Source organism: Cololabis saira, chromosome 16 (genome assembly GCF_033807715.1).
Source record: "Cololabis saira isolate AMF1-May2022 chromosome 16, fColSai1.1, whole genome shotgun sequence".
Lineage (NCBI taxonomy): Eukaryota > Metazoa > Chordata > Actinopteri > Beloniformes > Belonidae > Cololabis > Cololabis saira.
Genome location: NC_084602.1, coordinates 36,068,563 through 36,094,052, shown reverse-complemented (window position 1 = coordinate 36,094,052; position 25,490 = coordinate 36,068,563). Strand labels below are relative to the sequence as shown.

General features: G+C 45.1%; 2 protein-coding genes across 2 annotated transcripts in view; one reads left to right on the top strand and one right to left on the bottom strand.

The window, feature by feature from the left end:
* Nucleotides 1-12,127, top strand: part of map3k9 (mitogen-activated protein kinase kinase kinase 9) — a 50,471-nt gene extending 38,344 nt beyond the window's left edge. The window contains 8 exon segments of the mRNA XM_061743615.1: nt 301-449; nt 526-701; nt 2,148-2,388; nt 3,676-3,798; nt 6,010-6,139; nt 6,216-6,328; nt 7,843-8,622; nt 10,799-12,127. Coding sequence (XP_061599599.1) covers nt 301-449; nt 526-701; nt 2,148-2,388; nt 3,676-3,798; nt 6,010-6,139; nt 6,216-6,328; nt 7,843-8,622; nt 10,799-11,232 — 2,146 coding nt within the window. The 3' untranslated portion in view covers nt 11,233-12,127.
* Nucleotides 12,128-14,675: 2,548 nt separating this feature from the next.
* LOC133462390 (tetratricopeptide repeat protein 9A) lies at nt 14,676-25,282 on the bottom strand. The gene is made up of 3 exons (XM_061743614.1): nt 24,673-25,282; nt 17,983-18,165; nt 14,676-15,419 (listed from the first exon to the last, which is right to left on the bottom strand). Exons 1-3 carry the CDS (start codon nt 25,181-25,183, stop codon nt 15,337-15,339), a joined length of 777 nt encoding a protein of 258 aa, XP_061599598.1. The 5' UTR covers nt 25,184-25,282; the 3' UTR covers nt 14,676-15,336.
* Between the last annotated feature and the right edge of the window lie 208 nt (nt 25,283-25,490).

Below are 25,490 nucleotides of genomic sequence, written 5' to 3'. Positions count from 1 at the left end.
TATATATATATATATATATATATATATATATATATACTATAAATACTTGAGTTAAACTGAAAACACCGACTTGGACAGAGTAACTCATTTACAGGAACACTGCACATGATGCTATGGACGCACAAATCTAGGGTTGAATCTTGACCCAAAAATAATTAATGGTGTCTAAAGGCAGCTCTGATGAACATTCTGTTTGTGATTGGTGTACCCCTGCCCCCTCTAATCACCACAACCAGGCCAGTCCGCAATGGTGCATCAGGATGTTAATGTCTTGATCTGCCTTTTCCCCCGACGCTGCAGCTACGGCGTGCTGCTGTGGGAGCTGCTGACCGGAGAAGTTCCCTTCCGGGGCATCGACAGCCTGGCGGTGGCCTACGGGGTGGCGATGAACAAGCTGGCCTTGCCCGTCCCCTCCACCTGCCCCGAGCCCTTTGCCCGCCTCATGCAGAGTAAGTTCTGAGCCTCCTCTGGTTGCCGACGGCAGGCCGAGCAGCTGAAACATGTCTGACGGTAATTCTGCCCCAGACTGCTGGAGTCCTGACCCTCACTCGCGGCCGCACTTCACCACCATCCTGGACCAGCTGACGTCCATCGAGGAGTCCGGCTTCTTCGAGATGCCGGCCGAGTCTTTCCACTCGCTGCAGGATGACTGGAAGCTGGAGATCCAGGAGATGTTTGACGAGCTGAGGATGAAGGAAAAGGTGAGGGACGGTAGACAGAGCCTGACGGGCGCTAACTAGACACTAACTAGAGGCTTTACTGAAAACTGATTAGAGGTTTACTAAACACTAACTAGAGGTTTACTAAACACTAACTAGAGGCTTTACCAAACACTAACTAGAGGCTAGAGGCATTCTGTGGGGGGTGCTCAGTGAGTATGGAGTCCGGGGCCCTCTATTAAGGGCTGTCCGGTCTCTGTATGATCGGAGCAGGAGTCTGGTTCGCATTGCCGGCAGTAAGTCAGACTTGTTCTCGGTGCATGTTGGACACCGGCAGGGATGCCCTTTGTCACCGGTCCTGTTCATAATTTTTATGGACAGGATTTCTAGGAGCAGCCAGGGGCCGTGAGGGGTTCCGGTTTGGGAACCTCAGGATTTCATCTCTGCTTTTTGTGGATGATGTTGTCCTGTTGGCTTCATCAGACCGGGACCTCCAGCATGCGTTGGGGCGGTTTGCGGCCGAGTGCGACGCGGCAGGGATGAGAATCAGCACCTCCAAGACCGAGGCCATGGTTCTCCACAGGGAAAGGGTGGCGTGCGTTCTCCGGGTGGGTGGAGAAGTCCTGCCTCAGGTGGAGGAGTTCAACTATCTCGGGATCTTGTTCACGAGTGAGGGAACGATGGAGCGTGAGATTGACAGATGGATCGGTGCAGCGTCCGCAGTTATGCGGTCGATGTACCGGGCCGTCGTGGTGAAGAAGGAGCTGAGTCAAAAGGCGAAGCTCTCGATTTACCGGTCAATCTACGCCCCTACCCTCACCTATGGTCATGAACTTTGGGTAGTGACCGAAAGGACAAGATCGCGGATACAAGCGGCCGAGATGAGTTTCCTCCGCAGGGTGGCTGGACGCTCCCTTAGAGATGAGTTTCCTCCGCAGGGTGGGGGGGCGCTCCCTAGGGAGGTGTTCCAGGCATGTCCCACCGGGAGGAGACCCCGAGGAAGACCCAGGACACGCTGGATAGACTATGTCTCTCGGCTGGCCTGGGAACGTCTCGGACTCCCCTCAGAAGAGCTGGAGGAAGTGTCTGGGGTGAAGGAAGTCTGGGCATCCCTGCTGAGGCTGCTGCCCCCGCGACCCGGTAACGGATAAAGCGGCGGACGATGAATGGATGGATGGATAACTAGAGGCTTTACTAAACACTAACTAGAGGTTTAATGAACACTAACTAACGTTTTAATAAACACTAACTAGAGGTTTAATGAACACTAACTAGAGGCTTTACTAAACACTAACTAGAGGTTTACCCAACACTAACTAGAGGTTTACTAAACACTAACTACAGGTTTACTAAACACTAACTAAAGGCTTTATTGAACCCCTAACTAGAGGTTTACCCAACACTAACTAGAGGTTTACCCAACACTAACTAGAGGTTTACCCAACACTAACTAGAGGTTTACCAAACACTAACCAGCGGTTTCCTCAGGAGCTGCGGTCCTGGGAGGAGGAGCTGACCCAGGCCGCGCTGCAGCAGAAGTGCCAGGAGGAGGCGCTGCGGAAGCGCGAGCAGGAACTGGCGGAGCGGGAGATCCACATCCTGGAGCGGGAGCTGAACATCATCATCCACCAGCTCTACCAGGAGAAGCCTCACGTGGAGAAGAGGCAGGGCAAGTTCCGCCGCAACCGCCTTAAACTCAAGGATGGGAACAGGATCAGCCTGCCGTCAGGTAGATACGCCCGACTGATGCATTGTGGGTGGGACGTTGGGAAGTGTGACTTTGGTTTTCATAATTACCTGTTGTCATTACCCGATGTGAGTTGCTACCCGATTTGAGTCACACATGCTCAGTCGCGTCCAACATCATCGGCCATCTTGGAAAGCAATATACGGCAACACCACTTGGACAAACTGTCATTACCCGATGTGAGTCGCATTTATAGTCGAATATAAGAGTGCACATCAAACATCAGATAAATCCTGGCCTTTTTTCATTACCAAAACTTTTATAGGAAATCCAAATCCAGCTCTATGAATGTAAAATGATTGTAATGTAATGTTAAAAATGTGTTAGTTTATACCATTCCCAACTGAAAAAATATGAACATATCTATGCATCTCTCTCTATATATGATCATATCTAAACACACACTATATACAGTATATATATATATATATATATATATATATATATATATATATATATATATATATATATATATATATATATATATATATATATATATATATATATACATACATACACTATTTTTATTGTCTACATTTTTGGGGTAATATTAAACTAATGAAAATGGTGTTTCTTCTCATTCATCATTAGTAATATCAAAGGGAACTTTTACTTATTTCATTAAAATTCAGACCAAATAGGAAAAACAATCATGTAAATAATAATATCCCTAACTTATTGTGAGTAGTGTATATCAAAACAAGTGTGTGTTTAGATCTTGTCTATCAAGTCTGGCGACATAACTGTAGTTTGTCCAAGTGGTGTTGCCGTATGTTGCTTTCCAAGATGGCCGACGATGTTGGACGCGACTGCGCATGTGTGACTCAAATCGGGTAGCGACTCACATCGGTAATGACACCCCTACTCCCCCGTGACGAACTGGCCCCGTGACGAACTGGCGTGAGCACTGATCCGTTCACTGGTCCGGGTTCACTGGAACCCACGTTCACTGGTCCACGTTATCTGGTCCAGGTCCAGTTGGTGTTCAGTACGAGAGCTTTATTTACAGCTCAAAAGTAAAGTTACTGCTAAACGCTGCGAGGCAAAAGTGACGACAGCGAGCCATTGGCTGTGCACAAGGCCACGCCACTAATCTCACCTGACGTCACATGAAACAACCTCGTTTCTAGTGTTTTAAGTATCTTTATTTCCAGCTCCTGTGTCGATTTCCACCACCAATCAGAGTCCGGCCCACCGAGACCCAGAGGTGCAGTGGTTCAGCGGGTGACGGCACGTTTAATTTAACGCCTTTCCATTGGACTCCTGCAGACTTTCAGCACAAGATCACGGTGCAGGCGTCGCCGTCCCACGACCGCCGGAGGAGCCTGCTGAGCAGCGGCTCCAGCCCCCCCAACAGCCCCACGGTCCTGCCGCGGCTGAGAGCCATCCAGCGTGAGTGGAGCCGCCGCCGCTACGGCTACCGCAGCCGCCGACTTTACTAAACACTAACTACAGGCTTTACTGAACACTAACTAGAGGCTTTAGTAAAGACTAACTAGTGAACAATAAGTAGAGGTTTACTAACACTAACTAGAGGTTTACTAACACTAACTAGAGGTTTACTAAACACTAACTAGAGGTTTAGTAAACACTAACTAGAGGCTTTAGTAAACACTAACTAGAGGTTTAGTAAACACTAACTAGAGGCTTTAGTAAACACTAACTAGAGGTTTACTAAACACTAACTAGAGGCTTTAGTAAACACTAACTAGAGGCTTTAGTAAACACTAACTAGAGGTTTAGTAAACACTAACTAGTGAACACTAACTAGAGGTTTAGTAAACACTAACTAGAGGTTTACTAAACACTAACTAGAGGTTTAGTAAACACTAACTAGAGGCTTTACTAAACACTAACTAGAGGCTTTAGTAAACACTAACTAGTGAACACTAACTAGAGGTTTACTAACACTAACTAGAGACTTTACTAAACACTAACTAGAGGCTTTACTAAACACTAACTAGAGGTTTACTAACACTAACTAGAGGTTTACTAACACTAACTAGAGGCTTTACTAAACACTAACTAGAGGTTTACTAACACTAACTAGAGGCTTTACTAAACACTAACTAGAGGTTTACTAACACTAACTAGAGGTTTAGTAAACACTAACAAGATGTTTAGTAAACACTAACTAGAGGTTTACTAAACACTAACTAGAGGTTTAGTAAACACTAACTAGGTGCTTTAGTAAACACTAACTAGAGGTTTAGTAAACACTAACTAGAGGCTTTAGTAAACACTAACTAGAGGTTTAGTAAACACTAACTAGAGGCTTTAGTAAACACTAACTAGATGCTAACTAGAGGCTTTAGTAAACACTAACTAGAGGCTTTAGTAAACACTAACTAGATGCTAACTAGAGGCTTTAGTAAACACTAACTAGAGGCTTTAGTAAACACTAACTAGATGCTAACTAGAGGTTTAGTAAACACTAACTAGAGGCTTTAGTAAACACTAACTAGATGCTAACTAGAGGCTTTAGTAAACACTAACTAGAGGCTTTACTAAACACTAACTAGAGGTTTAGTAAACACTAACTAGAGGTTTACTAACACTAACTAGAGGCTTTAGTAAACACTAACTAGTGAACACTAACTAGAGGTTTACTAACACTAACTAGAGGCTTTACTAAACACTAACTAGAGGCTTACTAACACTAACTAGAGGTTTACTAACACTAACTAGAGGTTTACTAACACTAACTAGAGGTTTACTAACACTAACTAGAGGCTTTACTAAACACTAACTAGAGGTTTACTAACACTAACTAGAGGTTTAGTAAACACTAACTAGAGGATTACTAAACACTAACTAGGTGCTTTAGTAAACACTAACTAGAGGTTTAGTAAACACTAACTAGAGGTTTAGTAAACACTAACTAGATGCTAACTAGAGGCTTTGGTAAACACTAACTAGAGGTTTAGTAAACACTAACTAGAGGCTTTAGTAAACACTAACTAGAGGTTTACTAACACTAACTAGAGGTTTACTAACACTAACTAGAGGTTTAGTAAACACCAACTAGAGGTTTACTAACACTAACTAGGTGCTTTAGTAAACACTAACTAGAGGCTTTAGTAAACACTAACTAGAGGTTTAGTAAACACTAACTAGAGGTTTACTAAACACTAACTAGGTGCTTTAGTAAACACTAACTAGAGGTTTAGTAAACACTAACTAGAGGTTTACTAAACACTAACTAGAGGTTTACTAACACTAACTAGAGGTTTAGTAAACACTAACTAGATGCTAACTAGAGGCTTTAGTAAACACTAACTAGAGGTTTAGTAAACACTAACTAGAGGCTTTGGTAAACACTAACTAGGTGCTTTAGTAAACACTAACTAGAGGTTTAGTAAACACTAACTAGAGGTTTAGTAAACACTAACTAGAGGCTTTAGTAAACACTAACTAGAGGTTTAGTAAACACTAACTAGATGCTAACTAGAGGCTTTAGTAAACACTAACTAGAGGTTTAGTAAACACTAACTAGAGGCTTTGGTAAACACTAACTAGAGGCTTTACTAAACACCAACTAGAGGTTTAGTAAACACGCCGCCGCCGCGTGCACCAATCATAGCTCTCCCTGCTCTCTTGCAGTGACTCCGGGGGAGGGGTGTGCGGCCTGGGGGCGGGGCTTGGACGAGGAGGAGATGGAGAGGCGGGGCTCCAGGAACAAGGGGCGGGGCCGGGGGTGTGGCATCTACCGGGAGCACAGCGCCGACGCCAGGTGAGGCCGGCAGCCACGTGTTCACTGATGGTTTTTAATGGGACGTGTTGTTAAACGGCCTCCTCTCCTCCGGCAGCGTGAAGCCCCCCCACGAGGGCAGCAGGCAGCGGTCCTGCAGCGCCCCCAACCTCCGCCGGTCCCCCAGACACAGCCCAGCGGTTCCCGGGGTCCCCAGTCTCCTGGAGATGGGTAAGCAGGACCGCCGCCCTCGCACGGTGAGAGAGCTGGGAGGCCCCCAAGGGCCCTTCACTGGCCCCCCACCGGCCCTTACCGGCCCCCACAGACCCCCAAGGCACCTCACTGGCCCACCAAGGGCCACCACGGCCCCTTACCAGCCCCACATCGGCCCTTACCGGCCCCCCATCCGCCCTTACTGGCCTCCCACTGGCCCCCATGGGCCCTTACTGGTCCCCCATCGGCCCTTACTGGCCCCCACGGCCCCTCACTGGCCCCCCAAGGGCCACCACGGCCCCTTACCAGCCCCGCATCGGCCCTTACCGGCCCCCACGGCCCTTTACCAGTCCCCCACAGCCCCCCACTGGCCCCAAGGCCCCTCAGCAGCCCCCCCAAGGGCCCTTGCCAGCCCCCATCGGCCCTTTCCGGCCCTTACCGGCCCCCCCAGAACCCCCACAACCCTCCAAGGGCCCTTGCCAGCCCCCATCGGCCCTCACCAACCTCTCACCGGCCCCCCAAGGGCCCCCACAACCCTCCACTGGCCCCCCCAGACACCCGCCGGCCCCCATCGGCCCTTACCGACCCCCCACTGGCCCCCACGGCCCCTCAGCAGTCCCCCAAGGGCCCCCACCGGCCCTCACAGCATCCCACCTCCCTTACTGGTCCCCCCAGACACCCCATGGCCCCCTCTGGCACCCCCGGCCCCTCATGGCCCCCCATCACCCCCCCAGACACCCATCAGCCCCCATGGCCCCCCCACCAGCCCTTACCGCCCCTACCGGCCCCTTGCCGGCCCCTCTGCTCTCAGCTGTCGGCGGATGCTCACAGATGTGTCTGCGTGTCTGCAGCTCGTATGAACTAAAATTAGACCGATGGAATCCGAGCAGCGATTTCACGGAGTCGCTCGGATTCCAGAGGAATTTGAACAACAAATGTGTTCAAGACGTGTTGCAGCTCCGTTATTCATGTGAACCGTCTCAAGTAGCCAGCATCCTTTTCCTTCATTTCAATTATTTTTATTTGTTTTGTCAATTTGATTTTACTTTTCCATCGTTTTTATTTTTTATTTTTTTTATTTGTTTAATTTTGTTTGTTTTTTTTTGCTTTTTTATTTTCTTTTATTTTGGTAATGTCATTTTTTATTTTATTTTATCAGGAACTTTAGGAACATTAGTATCATTTGTTTGTTTATTTCATTCATTTTAAATATAGTTTTATTTTGTTAATTAAATTACATTTTAGTTTTCTTTTATGTAGTTGTATGTGTTGTTTTGTTTTCCTTTTTTAATTGTAATGATTTTCTTTTCTTTTGTTGATTTTATTTTTTTTTCGTCCATCCATCCCTCATCCATCCATCATCCATCCATCCAACCATGCATCCATCCAACTAACTCTCCATGCATCCATCCATCAATCCATCAAAATTTAGCTTTTGTACTGGTTCCTTGTGGAACTTTGTGGTTTAGTAATATCTCAGGAAGTTGTGGCTGTAACATGTGACTGATGAAGTTAACGTTCTGTTCTCTCAGAAAACGAAGACTGCTGCTTCACCAGCGAGCCGGGCGCCGCCCCCGGCCAGTCCTACCTCTGCCTGCCCTTCCAGAAGGATTCCCAGGGCTCGTCGGCCTCCGACAGCACCGTGGAGGAGTACTGCCTGAGCGGCCAGGCCCCCGGGACCCCCCCCTGCAAGAGGAGCCCCGGGGGGGGCCGGCGGTCCGAGCTGGTGCTGCTGGGCTGCGGGGCGCTGCTGGCGGGCGTGGGCCTGGGCTGCAGCCTGCTGAGCCTGGCCCAGCCGGAGGGCGGCATCAAGCCCCGCTGGGAGGGCTTCTTCCACCGGGCCGGCGGCCCGCGCCGCGTCGCCAGCTCCCCCACCCGCCGGCTGTTCCGGCGGGAAAGCCCGCTGAAGCCCCCGGCGCCGCCAGGGCCCGAGCGGGGTCAACCCGCCGCCTACACGCTGCTGACCCTGTCCCCGCTGTCAGACTGCAACTCCACGCGCTCGCTGCTGCGTGCCGACACCGAGGAGCTGGTGGTGTGCCGGGCCGCCGCCTCGCCGCCGGCCCGCCCGCCGTTCTCCCCCCCCTACGTCCCGGCCCCGAGGCCGGCCCACAGCCCGGGCAACCCGCTGGTCAACACCCACATCGAGAGCTTCAAGCGGAACCCCCGCCAGTCGCTGACGCCCACCCACATCCCCTACGCGCCCACTTCCTCCCGCAGCCTCCGCCGGACACCGTCGGACGGCGCCATCAAGAAGAGCTGCCCCGCCGGCAGCCTGGAGCCGCTGCCGGAGAAGACGGCGCTGCCCAGCGCAGGTACCGGTACCGGCCCGGCGGGTTTCCCTCAGGCCTCAGAGATGTTCCTCCGTACGATGGTCTGTACAGAGGAACATCTCTGCAGAAATCTATGAATTATTCCGTTATAAGTTCATGTGGTTTTTGTTTTGCCAGGGTAGGCGTTGGATGGGGGGGGGGGTGTTTGGTTGTCAATGAGTGTGTGTGTGCGATAAGTCCGTGAACCTTCGCCCAGAGCTCCTCAGCCAAAATGTCCTTGATGTTATCAGGCAGCTCGGTACAGTTCTGGGAGGAAGATCTGCAGGTGTTCGTGGGAGAGGGGAAGGTTTGGGCAGAGTCGTCTTGTTTACATTGCTCCAGGGAGATTGTGACCGAAGAGGCCTGCCAAGCCACTCCGTCAAGGGCATATTATAATATCAACAATTCTTGAGAGCAGGCAGCCCAGTAATTTTCCGTTTGCCTTTCAGTCTCTGGTTCATCAATGGCAACTCCAATCAGACGAATTTGTGATCAATTCCCGCCAAGCCGAGTACCCAGCTTCTCCAAGGTGTTCTCCATCTTGCTAACGAGCTCGAAGACCGCCGCTAGCCTGCGATTCTGTTCAAGGATCGCATCCAGCTTGCGGCCCTGCTCTAGAGTTATTAGTTATTATTCCTTCAGCAACGTCAGGCAGCTCAGAGAGGGCCAGAACGGCTTTCGCCGACTTACGAGATTGTCGATAGGCCAGGAAAATCCCCACTCCAATTAGAAGAAATCCTGCTATCATAAATCCAATTATGAAGGCGTCTTCAACGTCCTCGACGGTCAAGATCTTGAGGCACAACGGCTTCCAATTTTTGTAGGAATCCATTGTGTAACCAGCAAAAAAAGTTCCATCGGGGCAAGAGGGCTCCCTTACCCCCTGTCTTCTCGTTGCAAAAATTTGGTCAATTGTGCTGAGAGACCAGTTAATCAATTCCATGATTGTAGAGTTTTCGGAGGAGTGGAAATGAGAGGCTCTGAGTCAAGACGGACAAAAGCAGGCAGGGAAGGTTGATAAGGGAGAGGAGCAGAAAAAGCGTCCGCCTTCGCTGAGAGCCGGAAGAAGAAGTCAATCCATCCATCCAACCAACCATCCATCCATCCATCAATCCATCCATGCATCAATCCATCCATCCATGCATCCATCCATGCATCAATCCATCCATCCATCATCCATCCATCCATCCATCCATCCATCCATCCATCCATCCATCCATGCATCCATCCATCCATCCATCCATCCATCCATCCATCCATCCATCCATCCATCCATCCATCCATCCATCAATCCATCCATCCATCCATCCATGCATCCATCCATGCATCAATCCATCCATCCATCAATCCATCCATCCATCCATCCTCCCATCATCCATCCATCCAACCATGCATCCTTCCATCCAACCAACCATCCATCCATCAATCCAACCAACCATCCATCCATCCATCCACCCATCCTTCCATCCAACCAACCATCCATCCATCCATCCATCCGTCCGTCCGTCCGTCCATCAATCCATCCATCCATCCATCCATCCTCCCATCATCCATCCATCCAACCATGCATCCATCAATCCAACCAACCATCCATCCATCAATCCAACCAACCATCCAACCAACTATCCATCCACCCATCCAACCAACCATCCAACCAACCATCCATCAATCCAACCAACCATCCAACCAACTATCCATCCACCCATCCTTCCATCCAACCATCCTTCCATCCAACCAACCATCCATCCATCCAACCAACCATCCATCCACCCATCCTTCCATCCAACCAACCATCCAACCATCCATCCATCAATCCAACCAACCATCCAACCAACTATCCATCCACCCATCCTTCCATCCAACCATCCTTCCATCCAACCAACCATCCATCCATCCAACCAACCATCCATCCACCCATCCTTCCATCCAACCAACCATCCATCCATCCATCCATCCATCCATCCATCCATCCATCCATCCATCCACCCAGGTTTAGAATCTCTGCTAAAAATGAATCATCATTTTCTTCCTAAGTTCTTGTAACTTATTCCAAAGTGGTGCAGCTCTGGAGGGCAGTTTTCTCTCTCTTTTCTTCCTCTTCTCTGGTTGGGAAGGAAACCTTCGTAACCTTCCAGTCTCGGTGTGTGATGGTTGACCCTTGTTCTGGTTTTCCCCGCAGCCTCCGAGGTCCCCCGGCTCCCGGACCCCAACCTGGTGTTCCCCCCGACGCCCCGGCGCCGCTGCGCCCCCGAACGGCCCAAAACCCTGGACTTCGTGGCCCGTCCGCGGCCGTCCCCGAGGACCCGCTGCGGCGACGTGCTCCGGGCCGACGCCAGACCCCGGGGGAACGGAGGGACGCTGGGCAACGGGGAGTCCCCGGCCCACACCTCCAGCACGGAGACGCCGCCCACCGTGGAGTTCGGGCGGGACCCGGCGGTGCCACCCACCCCCCTGGAGGCCCCCACCCCCTACTCCCCCCGCGCCAAGAACGGGACCCTGCTGGACCGGCTGGACGAGAGCCAGTGCCGGGACGGGACGGTGCCGCTCTGCAGGCCCGAGGGCAGCCTGCCCAAGGACTCGCCGTACCGCTACAAACCCGGGTTCTGGTCCTGAAGCCGCCCCCGGCCCGACTGTTACTTCTGCAGAACCCAGTTCCTCTGAAATAAGGCATTTACTGTTAATACCCGACTTCGTTTTGCAAGATAATTGACCGATTTGGCATCAAAAGCAGCTGAGACGAAGCATGAAAGCCTGAAAGTCCTGCGTTGCCAGGCCCGGTGTGCTGTCTGGGACCAGGAACCAGGACCGGGACCAGGACCAGGAACCGGAACCAGGACCAGGACCAGGACCAGGACACGGACCAGGAGGGACTTCACAGCAGAGCAGTTCCGACACCGTCACCAAGCTTTCCACGCGCCTCTCACTTCAAGCTGGACTTCAAGATTGTGCATTTACTCAAGTGCACTTTTGGGAAGCGTCATGAATGTAAAGCCTCATTTCTTTGTTTTTTTATCGTTTATTTCTATTTTTTTATCATTTGAACTCACCTGTGTCTGCAGTTTATGTCTCACTCCTGCACTCCTGGTGGATTCTTGTTCTTCTTGCACTCGTCACCAGTACTCGAGTTGTAAAAAAAAATCAGGGGGGATGGTGGATTTTATCATATGGGGACAGATAATTTGTGCTGATTACAAATAATATAATATATTACAAATAATAGCAGTGACCAAAACACCTGCAGAAATACTGCAGGAATGACATAGCAGCAGTTAAATGCAGCCTTCTGTAAGCTTTAAATATCCACTGGGCTTACATCAAATACATCAAAACACAACAATAAAAAACTGTTTTCTGAACTTATCAATATGACTCTGTCCTTCACAGGATAAGTAAAATGGATCACTGCAAAAACTCAAAATCTTAACAAGAATATTTGTCTTATTTCTAGTTAAAATGTCTCATTTTTAGTCAAAAAAAATCTCATTACACTTAAAATAAGACTCATCACTGGAAAAAACAACAATTTTCACCTGTTTCAAGTAGATTTTCACTTAAAATAAGTAGAAAAATCTGCCAGTGGAACAAGATTTTTTTTTCTTGTAATAAGAAGATAAATCTTGTCCCACTGATAGATTTTCCTACTTATTTCAAGTGAAGATTTACCTGAAACAGGTGAAAATTGTCATATTTTTCTGGTGTTATTTTTCTGGTGATGACTCTAAATGTTGAAATAGCAGTAAAACCACATTCATTGATGAAATGACATAAGGGATGGAAAGGGGGGATGGCAGTTTTACAGGGGGGATGATTTGGACTGTTTTTATTTCAGGGGAGATGCCGTACCCCCTCATCCCCCCTCATCCCACTCAACTCGAGTACTGCTCGTCACCTGCTGTCACCCCCTACGTCGACGACATGCTGATGTCCCTCAGACATGAAGTACTGTTTCATAAGAGCACCCCCCCCTAATGATAATACCACTACTAATGATAATAATGTACGTGAAAGAATTCACTGATTTTATGCCTTATTGATTAATTTCGCAAGTCTCTGTCCAAGCGGGCGCGTGGGCGGGGCCAGTGGGCGGGGCTTATCTGTGCATGTTTGCCTCATGACCTACTTGATAACGCTGAGATGAGGGATGCAGATGCTGCTGCAGATTTCTGTGTGTGAGCATCAAACTGGAAAAGGTTCACAGGGTTTTCCTGATTATTTATATGTGTTTTATTTCATTTTAGGCATTGATTGAAATATCTCATGGATATTTATTTCTATAATTTATTGAATTGCCTTGATTTTGCCACGTTAATTGTCTCGGTTCGTCTTTTCTAAGGTTCTTTCTAAGGTCATTTGTTCGGGTTCTCTCTCGTGGATGCTCTTTTTATTTGTCTTCAGGAGGTTTTAAACCAGGTAGAGCAGGTAAACCAGGTAGCTTCAACACATCAGAACTCGTTAGATACATTTTTAAACACCGATTTATATTTTTAAATGTCAGCGTCTCAGCTCAAAGTATTTATTTTTGTTGTGAGAAGCAAAAAAGAATGAAAAGGCTGGTCAGGTCAAAAAAATAGATAAAAGTGAGGAGCGTCAGTCATAAGTGTCTATAAGTGTATAAACAATGCTGAAATAATAATAATAATAAAACTATGACAAAATAGATTAGTGACAAAATGGTCTGAATGAAGCTTATTTACACGTTTTATCCTCGAATGGCGTTATTTTATTTTTTTACTTTATTATTTATATATTTTGGTTGCTTTACTTTATTTTGTCATTTTATAACAGTTTTTATTGATACGTTTATTTTCGGTTAAATACATTTTCTTATGATTTCATTTATTTTATTTTAATTTGAAATAAAATAAAAGGAAATCATCAACAGTTTTATTCCTTGGTTTATTTAATTGTAATTATTATTGTGATTTTTATCAATTTTATTTGTCTATTTTTATAGTTTTTGTTGATTTTATCGGCACATTAACGTACAATTAAGGAAGAATCTGCTTCTACCAAGAAAAGATCATCAGTTATGTGAAGATCAGATCCAACATCCTCTGGACGCCTGAATGTCTCATTTAGCTTCCAAACATCACGTGACCTCTAATTTCTGACCCCCCTCCATCTTTACGGGGGACTTGATAAACATGTAAATGTGAATACTTTTCTTTTTTTCCTGGGAACTGCTGAATGTGACCGAACTAACCAAGAAACTGAACTTCAACTGCAGCTGCTGGAGGAACGATGTGGACGCCTCGTCGTCTGCGTGAACTTTGACCCTGAATAAGCTGAACTGATGGACGTTGTTGACGTTGTTTAGGTGGAGGATGATGCTGTTGACCACTGACTTGTATTTGCACTGAAACACACTGATTTGAGTAAAATCCTGGGGGGAAATTGATTAGGCATTTTGTCTTATCTTTGACTTAAACGTCATGAATTGAAACAAAATCCAACTTTGTTCCCAACAACTGGTGTTTATATGATATAATACGCAGTAGTACCATTTATAAATACTAGTGTCACATTCTTTAAGTGTTGAAGATCAGATTTGATCTGGCTGTTTTCCACTGATTTGTTTCTATAGCGTATTAGGGCTATGCAGGAGAAAAAATATTTGAGAGGGGAAGATTTTTTTTTATTGTGCACTTTGAGAAAAAACTTGAAATGTCGAGAAAAAAGTCGAAATGTTGAGATTAATTTTGAAATACAATTTCAAGAATGAAGTCGAAATTTTGCATTTTTTCTTCTTTTTTTCTCTTTTTTTTTTCTTTTTTCCCTTTTTTTCTTCCTTTTTCCTTTCCTTTTTAACCTCGACATTTCGACTTTTTTCTCGACATTTCAACTTTTTTCTCGACATTTCAACTTTTTTTTTGGAAATTGTACTTCAACATTAATCTCGACATTTCGACTTGTGCATCTTCCTCCAAATCTTCCTCCTCTAAAATATTATTTTTATTTTTCTCTGTATGTTTCAGCTTATAACCAAAAAGAAAAAGAAACAGGAAATTGTACAGCGACACAGAAAAGATGAAAATACCAGACACATTTTATTGCACACAAACCTTTAATATACACTTAAGGTCTTTTACATTAAATGCTGAGGACGAAGTGCTTCCGATCGACATACACAAATAGCTTCCTCTTAGTTTCATATTCTCACACGACTTTAGAAAGTAGCCTATTTACATTTAGTGATATGTATTTATAAACCAACCATGTGCTCTTGATGCCCTTTAAAAACGGTGAGCGGGAACCTGCTCACCGAAAGCACTTTTTGGGGGGGATTTTTTCTTTTCTTTTCTGGGATGTATAAAAAAGTGTGACTTTGCGCTACTTTCAGAACCGACGCGTGCGACGGGAGCGTCCTGTCGCACCCGTCGGCCCGTGCAAGTGCGCCGTCTGGACTGGCAGTGCATCCGTCTGGTTTCCAAACACGCTCGGGATGGATTCAAGCTGGACATGTTTGGCGGTTTTAGCAGAGAAAAACTCAAAATCTGGTGCTTTTTTCTTGTTTGTTTGTTCTCAAAAGAATAAATAAATAAAACACTCCAAAGCACACGACAATAAAGTTCAATCACGAAACTGGCAACCGTGCGCTGTGCAAGGCAGAAAAAGCAAAACAAGTACAGTTTGACACCGAAGGCTCCGACTCACAGGGTTTAAGGTCTGAGCGGCACGTGGGGGGTCGGGGGTCGGGGGTGGCGGGTTCGAGGGCGTTCATGTCGCCTCCTTCTTCTCCCTCTGGGCGTTTCGGCGGATCTTCATCTCTGTCAGCTGGATGTAGCGGATGACATTGGTGTCTGGGAAACAAAGACAGGAAAAGGCCACTTTACTTCCCGCTCGGACAGGAAGCGGCGCATCGATTTGCTCGTAAATCTCCCACTTAAACTAAAACAAAGTGGTTTATTCTAACGCCACCGAATCACAACTTAGTTCACCTTAACAAAAGAGCTGAGGCAGAAATACGGCCTGAGCCCTGCAGGGTTGATGCCACATGAATGTTTAAGAGTAATTTCTTTGGCAATCCTCTCCTCGTTCCCCCGCCGTCGTCCCCCGTGAGTTTCACGCCTTCAGCCATGACACTGTTTCCAGCCTCCTAATGAGCTGCCTCCGTCCCTCGTGTCCCTGCCTGGCCTTGTTCGTGGAAAAGGCTTTTAAAGGTCGCTACCTGTTCCTGAACAACAGGAACACATCTGGATGACACTTATGGCGCTTTTCCACTAGTACCTACTCAACCCGACTCGACTCACCTCGCCCTCGTTTATTTGAGAAGTAGGAGGTTGGAGCGAAGCTGCTGTGACGTATTTGATTGTGTATCTAAAGTAAGAAGACAACAACACTAAAGATGTAGAACCTGGAGGAGATGATAGATGTGCTGCTGGGTCTGTGGCTTGTGTTCAATACCAAGTTAAGAAATGAGAGTGAGAGAAGCTTCAAGCGGCGACGCTTTTTAATGTTTTTAGTTTGTCTCTGCGCTGCTGAAAAGTCAGCTGGAGCCGTGAGCAGCTATGAAGAGACAGAGCTCCTGGTAGATCTTGTCGTTCCTTATCGCCGTCTAGATCCCTTTTTAATTTTCTCCTCAGCACCAGGTTTATAAACATCTGCACCTCAGAGTTTTTTATTTATTTATTTTTTATTTTTTATTTTATTCATATGCACAATGATAAAACAGTAATTATATTAACAATACAAGGACAAATAATTGTGCAGGAGAGGAAAAGAAGCCCGAAAATCCTCCCCCTCAATACAAAATCACAAAAACAAAGAAAAACACAATAAACACACAAACAAAAAAATAAAATGGCAATTTCATTTCAATTAGAATAGCCTATTAATTTTGCCTAGGTAAGAGATTCCCCACCAAGCTGGTCCTAAACATTTTTAAGGATGATGCAAACTTAAGAGATCTATTTAAAGAGTTCCAGAGTTGAGGGCCATGGAATTTGATAAAGGATTTGTGACTGGAGGTTCGACAAAGAGGTAAATGAAAGTTCTTCCGACCTCTAACTGAATAAGAGTGAATATCTGATGATAACAGAAAAAAAATATGAAAAGTGCCTGGAATGTCTTGTGACCACCAAACAGACTTCTGCTGCCGTTGCTGTTGGAATAAAATGAACCAGAATCTCCGTCAGAGTCTCTTTCTCTGATGTCACATCCTGACTCAGACGTCTGACTCCAACCCCCCGACCAATCGGTGGCCTGTAGTGTGATGATATCACAGCCCGACTCAGCCGCTTAGAACCTCAGCAGAATAGTTACAGAAAAGTATCTACTCTGCACGTTAGACCCCTAGTGGGAAAGCACAAAGGCAAGGCGAGTTGAGTCGGGCTGAGTAGGTACTAGTGTAAGGGTTTTCAACCCGCGGCTCTAGAGCCGCATTAGGGTCTTTGGCGCCGCCCTAGTGGCTCCTAGAGTTTTTTCAAAACTGTTTGACCTTTTTTTCTTATTTTTTCTCTTTTTTTCTTCCTTTTTCCTTTCCTTTTTAATCTCGACATTATTACTGTAATTGTAATAATTACAAGTTACAATTACAGTGACAATTGTAATTATTACTTATTTTTTCTCTAAATATCGACTTTTTTCTCAACATTTCGACTTTTTTGTCGACATTTCGACTTTTTTCTCAACATTTCATCTTTTTTCTCGAGATTGTACTTTAACATTAAAGCAGCACAATGTAACTTTCAGCTTTTGTTGAGTTTGGCGGCTCCTTTGGACAAAAGCGGTAGTGCTTTACCAGTAGTGTGGAAGGGTTCCTACCATCCACCTCAAAGTTACATAGTGCCAGTGAAGGCGATACAGACCCCTCAGACCATGACAGAGGTTCATTAAACCTGTTGGAAGTTGATGTACCATCACAATGACTCTGGAAATATTAGATTAAGGTGGAAAAGTTACATAGTGCTGCTTTAATCTCGACATTTCAACTTTTTTCTCAACATTTCAACTTTTTTCTCGAGATTTTACTTCAACATTAATCTCGACATTTCGACTTTTTTCTTGACATTTCCACTTTTTTCTCGATGTTTCAACTTTTTTCTCAAAGTGCATAATGAAAAAAAAAATCTTCCCCAGTTATAACTAATATAGATACATGCAGCATGTGTTGCCTTCATTCTAAGGCTGATACAAGACTTTTAATTTTTTGCGGCTCCAGACATATTTTTTTTTTGTGTTTTTGGTCCAATATGGCTCTTTCAACATTTTGGGTTGCCGACCCCTGATCTAGTGGAAAAGCACCATAAGGAGCAGAGACCTGGGTCTGACTTGTGGGACTCTCCCTGAAGAAGGTTTGTTATTCGGGATCCTTTGACACGAAAAGCCGCTGACTTTACCTTTAACCGATCTTTCCCCGCTCACCTGTTGGCTCCTGCTTGTGGGACTCCTTCAGGTAGTCCAGGGCCTTCTGGTAGTCTCCCAGGTGGTAGTAGGCCACTCCGGATCGGTACAGGGCTTTGAAGTTCTTTCCCTCCTTGATAAGGACTTTCAGGCAATATTCCTTCACTCGCTCGTAGTTCACCAGCTCCATCTGCAGAAGGCAAGCTGCAACGCAGAGAGAGAGGGACAATCCGTCAGGACTCACCGGGACCGGACCTGAACTTTATCCTGCAGGGAACCAAAACACGGCCGATGCTGTTGTTGGAGGAGATACCTCGGCATGGTTACCCATCATCTTGTCTGACATGCGTTGGACAAAATTAGGGCTGGGGATCGATTAATATTTGGTACAGTTACCAAGAACCAGTGGTCCATGGACATTATTATTTGGCCACCAATCCAGTTTCCTGATATTTATATGTACTTAATTTCTACACGGAAATACACGAAGCAAAGCTTGAAGGCTTACAAAAGTCTTGACGCTCGGTCCGACTTCAAGGCAGGATTTGTTGGCGAAATTAAAGTAAGTTTCGGTATCTGGAATCCAGTTGTTTCTGAGAATTGCAGCGATCCATTTGTTAAAGGCTTATTTTTTTTGCACAATGGTTGTCCTTATCTCTTTGATTCACTGTGACCGGAAAAGCCGGAAGCTAAACAAAGTATCAATTAGTGCTCTGGGGGGGTTTTGCACCGCCGCGAAATGGAGTGACGGAGAAGTCTGAATGGTTCACGACACCATCACAGCAACGGCGTGTGCTCTGCGTTGGTTTAATTAACGCAGAACTTTAAATCTTAAAGTGACCGCCCGGGACCCCCCCTCCTGGAAGTGAGGACACCACGAAAGCCAGAATATCAACACAGTAGAAGAAGTAGACCAACAAACTAAGAAGGAACCAGAAAAACGCCAACCTGAAAATGTGTGTGGCACCACCTAGTGTCTCGGAGTGGAAAGCACCTCACTCAATAATCGATTGTCTTCTCGCGCATGTTTACTTGGATTTACTTGGATTGGAAACTCCAGTTTAATCCTCAGATAGAGTATTGCTAGTAGCTTGATTTATATGTAAATGTAACCACACAAGGGGTTCTTCTTCAGTAGTCTGTTGCTTTTGTAGCCCCCCCCCCCCCAGCTTCAGTTGGTAAACGGATCCACCTGTACTACTATACTGACCACATAAGGTGGTGGCAGTAGCTCAGGTGGTAGAGCGGGTCGTCCAATGATCAGAAGGTCGGAGGTTCGAATCCCGCTCTATCCCAGTTGCTGTCGTAGTGTCCTTGGGCAAGACACCTTACCCAGCTTGCCCCGTGTGAATGTGTATGAATGTGTATGAATGTTTGGTGGTGGTCGGAGGGGCCGTTTGGCGCGGAATGGCAGCCACGCTTCTGTCAGTCTGCCCCAGGGCAGCTGTGGCTACAAATTGTAGCTACCACCACCAGTGAGAATGTGTATGGATGAATAATGATCTAAGTGTAGCACTTTGAGATTCATTGAATGGAAAGTGCGTTACAAGTTAAATCCATTATAAGAACCGTAGAGGTCAAAATCTTCTACAGCGTTGCTTTAAGCTCAGGCCTTCAGCTCTGTGGCACCAGTTGAAGATACAGCAGATTCAGTCCCAGATAACGTTGACTCAAGGTGACCGAGGGACTGTTCCTATCGGCCTTTGGACCACAATCCCACGTTAATACTAACTTAGACTCACACAACACAGGCCGAACACACTAGCTTGACCCGGTTCATGACCTCTGGGCCACATCTGGCCCACGAAGGCCGTTGCCATAACTAAAGACTTAGGTGCCCAAAGGAGCCCAGATCGGACCGAAACGGACCTGCTGTCTGAGGAGGATGGGAAGTCTGGTGGAAATAAAGACAGAAAAAAACTAAACAATTCTACTCTAATCTGAAATGTAATCGAATCTCAGCAGCTTGTTGAAAAAGAAAGAATGGTAACAACCTGAAGACGAGAAGTGATGCTATTTCTGCAAAACTTGCCACAACTTGCCTGAGAAATCTGCTGCCATCGACTGGAACTACTACAGGTCTGCTGTGGCTAAAGGATGGTAGATGAGTTTGAAATGAAGTTCAGTGCCCTGAAAGTTCCTGAGCCCGTTGACATTCAGACTTCCAAAGCTCGTATCGCCCAGGAAGAAAAACAGCTGGACAAATTCAAGAAAATGATTCCCTTCGACCAGATGACCATTGAGGACCTGAATGAAACTTTCCATGAAAGAAAACTCGACAAAGAGAAGCATCCTTATTGGCCTCACAAGCCCATCGCTGAACTGTGAATATCATCTATGCTGCGTCTCCCACCGAGGAAACCATGTATAGCATGTGTATGATATTCAAGAGCGTCTAAACTTTATCCTGTAAGGGAACAAAAAACATTGAAAATTGTGTTTATTTCTATTTGATGTCTCAGTAAATCCTGATTCTGAAAAAAAAAAAGTTTTAAAATGGTGCCGTCATCTGAAGTCATCACTTCAGACGCCTAAATGCACCTTCGAGAACAGATTCTATCTAACATACGTATATACAGGACTGTCTCAGAAAATTAGAATATTGTGATAAGGTTCTTTATTTTCTGTAATGCAATTAAAAAAAATTAAATGTCATACATTCTGGATTCATTACAAATCAACTGAAATATTGCAAGCCTTTTATTATTTATTATCTATTTAATATTGCTGATTATGGTTTACAGTTTAAGATTAAGATTCCCAGAATATTCAAATTTTTTGAGATAGGATATTTCAGTCTTCTTAAACTGTAAACCATGATCAGCAATATTAAAATAATAAAAGGCTTGCAATATTTCAGTTAATTTGTAATGAATCCAGAATGTATGACATTTTTGTTTTTGTAATTGCATTACAGAAAATCACAATATTCTAATTTTCTGAGACAGAAAATATATATACATATATATATATATATATATATATATATATATATATATATATATATATATATATATATATATATAGATAGATAGATAGATAGATAGATAGATAGATAGATAGATAGATAGATAGATAGATAGATATGTCCCCTTTAAATGACTGTTTCGGAGCGGTGATTAATTCGACATGGGGGGGAGTAAACACGCGTTCAGACGGAGTGAAAATAAAAAGATTGTGGGGTGAGCTGGAGGATGACTCATGTTCATCATGAATCATTCATGAGCTCCTAAAGTATTCCCAGATTCCCTCTCTTTTTGAAGCAGGCACCAGGAGATGAGGAAATACAAATATTGTGCTTGATCTACTTAAAAAAAAATAAGTCAACTTTTTGCATGAGATTATTATGTAGATCAAGAAAGACTAGTCTTTGTATAAACTACTTAATTTTATGTATGTAAATAATACATTTAGCAAGTACAGTCAACTTAATTCTGTTAAATTTACTTTATTTATCAAAATTAAGTTGCAAATTAATCTTGTACATACTAAAAATTAAGTCGTTTATACAAAGACTAGTCTTTCTTGATCTACATAAAAATCTCATGCAAAAAAGTCGCCTTAATCTTTTTAAAGTAGATCAAGCAAGATATTTTTACTGTGGTGTTCTACTTAAACAAATAAAGCATGTTTCATCTAAACGTTGGTCAATCTGCCCAATAGATTAAAATTGTTAAAGGAAAAGTAAATACAACAAGATCATTGCTTGTTGTTTGTGTGTGAATGAAAACATTGCCTGGGATTACAGAAATACTGCTTGTTAAGGAAAAAATGCACAATGTCTTGTTTTTTGAACAAATGCAGATTAAGTTCAAAACTGTATTCATGTAAAGCAAAAAGCTTCATTTTTAATTGTTAATATCACAGATTTAAAGGGGACCTATTATAAAAAACAGGTTTTTTCTTGCTTTAACATATATACAGTGATCTCCCCTCAGCCTGCCAACTCAGAGAAGGAGGAAAGAAACCAAATTCTCCAGTGTCTGTACAGCCGCCCGGATGAGCCGTCCAGTGTGATGTGGATCTACGAGCCAATAAGATTCTGCTCCCGTCATTACGTAACCAAAATGCAAACCACATCCACAACTATAAAACCGTGTAACTGCATGTGAGCGTCCGACTATCGTAGCACTGCGTGACATCAGACGCTCTCTGTCCATCTCCCTCCAGCAGCTGCCACTTTATTGAGGTTTTTGTAGTGAAATGAGGAGGAATCATAGAGATAACTTCTCATTTCAACTAACTGAATCAGCTGTTCCCCATCCGTGACTGTTTCCTACAGCGCTTTCAACCGGCTTTCAACGCGAGAGACAGGAAGAAAATAGAAGCAGGACGTCCGACAAATGTTCAGCTCAAAACATTGCGCTGCGTCGTGCTGTGGCCAGTTAGGACAGTCCAATAGAAAATAAACTAAAATAATAATAAACACTTGGCTGAATACCAAACAATACCGAACATGGTTCTTCGCAGTTTTTCATTTATTTTGCCAATTTTTTCACCATTGCCTAAATCAAATAAATTTGATTTAGGCATGCTTTTCAAAGAAAAAAATCTTTTACAAAATTACAAGGTAGAAAATATTTATTGAACATAAAAAACTGAACATTTTTTAATTTCCCAGCATTATGTTGTTTTGGTTCCACCTCCTGGTGAATGTTAGGTAAAATTCTTATGTGGTTACTTTTTGGTTGGCCAACAATTTATGTTTGTGGAGCGCAACCTTTACGGGAGCGGCCAGTCTATTTCCTTATATTGCAACGCCGTTATTAATTGTTCGTTTTTTTTCCTACTTATTCCACCGAACACCGAAAGTGTTTTTTTGCCATTTTCGGCCGAACAATTTCGGAGGAAAACAGAGGAAAACGGAGATTTAAGCTTCAGTACGTCACATATGCACCAGAAACTCACCAGAATCATGTGTGCAACCTGTGTTTACAATTAGTTTGGCCAACGTCAATATTTTCTTGTATTTTACCTGTTTTATATTCTATATAAAAGACTCTCGTTCCGTCTTGGAAGTAAAGCCTGAATTATGGTCCCACGTTAAATCGACGCAGAGCCTACGGTGTAGGGTACGCGGCGATGCGCGCCGTATGGTGTGCGTCGCCGCGTACCCTACACCGTAGGCTCTGCGTTGGTGTAACGCGGAACCATAAATCAGCCTTAATTGGAAGTTACACGTGTCATTTGTTGATGTTTTTTCCAGGATTCTGATTGGCTGGCATGACGTTAACAGCGTTTTCATGCGGGTCCGTGTAAACAAGGATATTTTTGAAAACGTAGAGGGGAAATATACGTTTTTGTAAATACCCGGCTACGTGTAAACGTGGCCCCGCAGGCAGCCAATCAGCACAGAGCCTCATTATCATAGCCCCGCCCACTCAGAATCCCGCATAGATAATGAGGTTAGAGACTGTGATGATAAAGACATGGTTTAAAGGCTGAATTTCTAATTTATTTAGCAAAAAACAATCAAAAGCTTGTTTTTAAGACATTCAACTCCTGTTTAAAATAGGTATTAGATGCCATAATAGGTCCCCTTTAATAAAAATAAAAGAGGTGGATGCGACATGTAGACATGTTTCAAATAACTAACGGTAAACTAACAGTAGCGAACTCCAGCTGTACACGGAGCGCTGTCCGGGATGCGCGCACAGAGATGACGTCACGCAGGTCAGAGGTCTTGTTTACAAACGGATTTTTTTAATACACACAAAGCCCCGGATGAAGACAACGGGTCCTGGAAGCAGATCTAGTGATTCATAAAAGAAATGAAGAGTTTCGCGGCAATCATGTGTTATTTAGACGCTGCAACGTCTGTGTCCGTCTGTGCCCCGTTCACTACCGTTATATGGAGAAGCGGTCTCGCAAAAAAAATCCTAATATCTTCCGAAGGACTCCAAATGACACCAAACTTGCCTGGGTGAGTATACGACCATAAAAAATGCCAGAAATAAGGTCCAGGTTGTAAAAAACCGAACTTTCCCTTTAAAGGCCTGTCTAAAATAGGTATTAGATGCCATAATAGGTCCCCTTTAATATGTGATATTTCCATGCGCTTAGATGTATTTTTTTCAGTGTGGAGTAGGGGTGGGCAAAAATATTGATAAAACAATATATCGCGATACATAGTCTCCCGATACGATATCGATATTCAATGTATGTATCGCGATATATTGCCGTATCAATATTTTTGCCCACCCCTAGCTGGAATTTATTTTGTGATTTCAGTGTGGGTGAGACACTGCATTTTATTTTTGTCATTTTAAGTCAGGGGCAAGTAGCTGTACTGTATTTTTGTGATTTCAATTTCAGTGTGGGTGAGACACTGCATTTTATTTTGAGTATTTTGTATCTAAGAATAATGCACACACTGCACTTTTCATTGTGTTTCAGTGTGTTTTTTCATGCAAATATGTTGCATAATTAAAATGGAAAGTTTGAATTACATTGTTTTGACTCAGTCTGTCCAATGCATTATCACTATCATCTGATGTACATATATACAACTTGGATTTTAAGATGTGTAATGCATTTTTAAATTTTTCGGTGAACTATGTAGAATATCGCGATATATCGGGATATATCGCAAAATCGGGATATCGCAATTTGTATCGTATCGTGGCTCAAGTATCGTGATGCGTATCGTATCGTGAGGTCCTTCCCAATACCCACCCCTAGTGTGGAGTAAGTGTGTGGGTCTGATCTCACCGGCCAGGCTGTTGTAACACTCCAGCTCCGCCGTCTCCATCGCGCCCTTCTGCTCGTCCGTGAGCCGGCTGGACCTGCCGACGGCGGGCAGGAAGGACCCGGGGTCCGGGTCCCGCAGGAAGGACCCGGGGTCCGGGTCCCCCAGCAGCCTGCACAGACCCTTCATCTCCAGCAGGGCGCGGTGGTACTTGCCGATCGCCTCCCGGTACTTCTTGTCCTTGTAGCACTGCGTGCCCTGGCTCTTGAAGTCCAAGGCGCGTCTCACCACGTCCGCGGGCTCGTTGTGCGAGGATGGTTGTTTGAGCATGGATGATGGGTGATGATGCCGCGGATGCTGATGCTGCTGCTGATGCTGATGCTGATGCTGGTGCTGATGCTGGTGCCGGCCGTCCCTGCTGGCCGGCGGCTGCGCGCACGGCTTCGGCTGGATCTTGGGCTGGATCTTCGGCTGGATTTTCGGGGATCCTCCTCCGTCCACCCGGCCCTCATGGCCGGCCTGGATCACGCTCATCTTCGTGGATCAGATAGAAAATGAGTGTTTTTTTACTGCATTCTTCTCTTAGTGCTGGACGCGCCTCCTCCGCCTCGCCAGTGTCGCAACTACGTCCTCTGTGCGCGCAGCGACGCGCGCCGCGCCGTTGGATTCACACCTCGTGTTTTCTGTTCAGACGATCCTATTGGTTCCCAGCCGCAACAGCTGCTGCCCCTTCATCCCCACCCACCCACTAAAACATAAAATACAGGCTTTAATGATCATATCAGCTGTTATTTCATCATCAGCTTAATATAGAGTCGAATAGCCACGATCCAAAACTGTG

Excerpts from the sequence above, each read along its gene's own strand:
- LOC133462390 (XM_061743614.1), bottom strand. The coding sequence starts at position 25,183 with ATGAGCGTGATCCAGGCCGGCCATGAGGGCCGGGTGGACGGAGGAGGA. Across the intron at positions 18,166-24,672 it reads GTGTTACAACAGCCTGGCCG|CTTGCCTTCTGCAGATGGAG; the intron begins GTGAGATCAGAC and ends TCTGCGTTGCAG. Across the intron at positions 15,420-17,982 it reads CCACAAGCAGGAGCCAACAG|ACACCAATGTCATCCGCTAC; the intron begins GTGAGCGGGGAA and ends TTTGTTTCCCAG.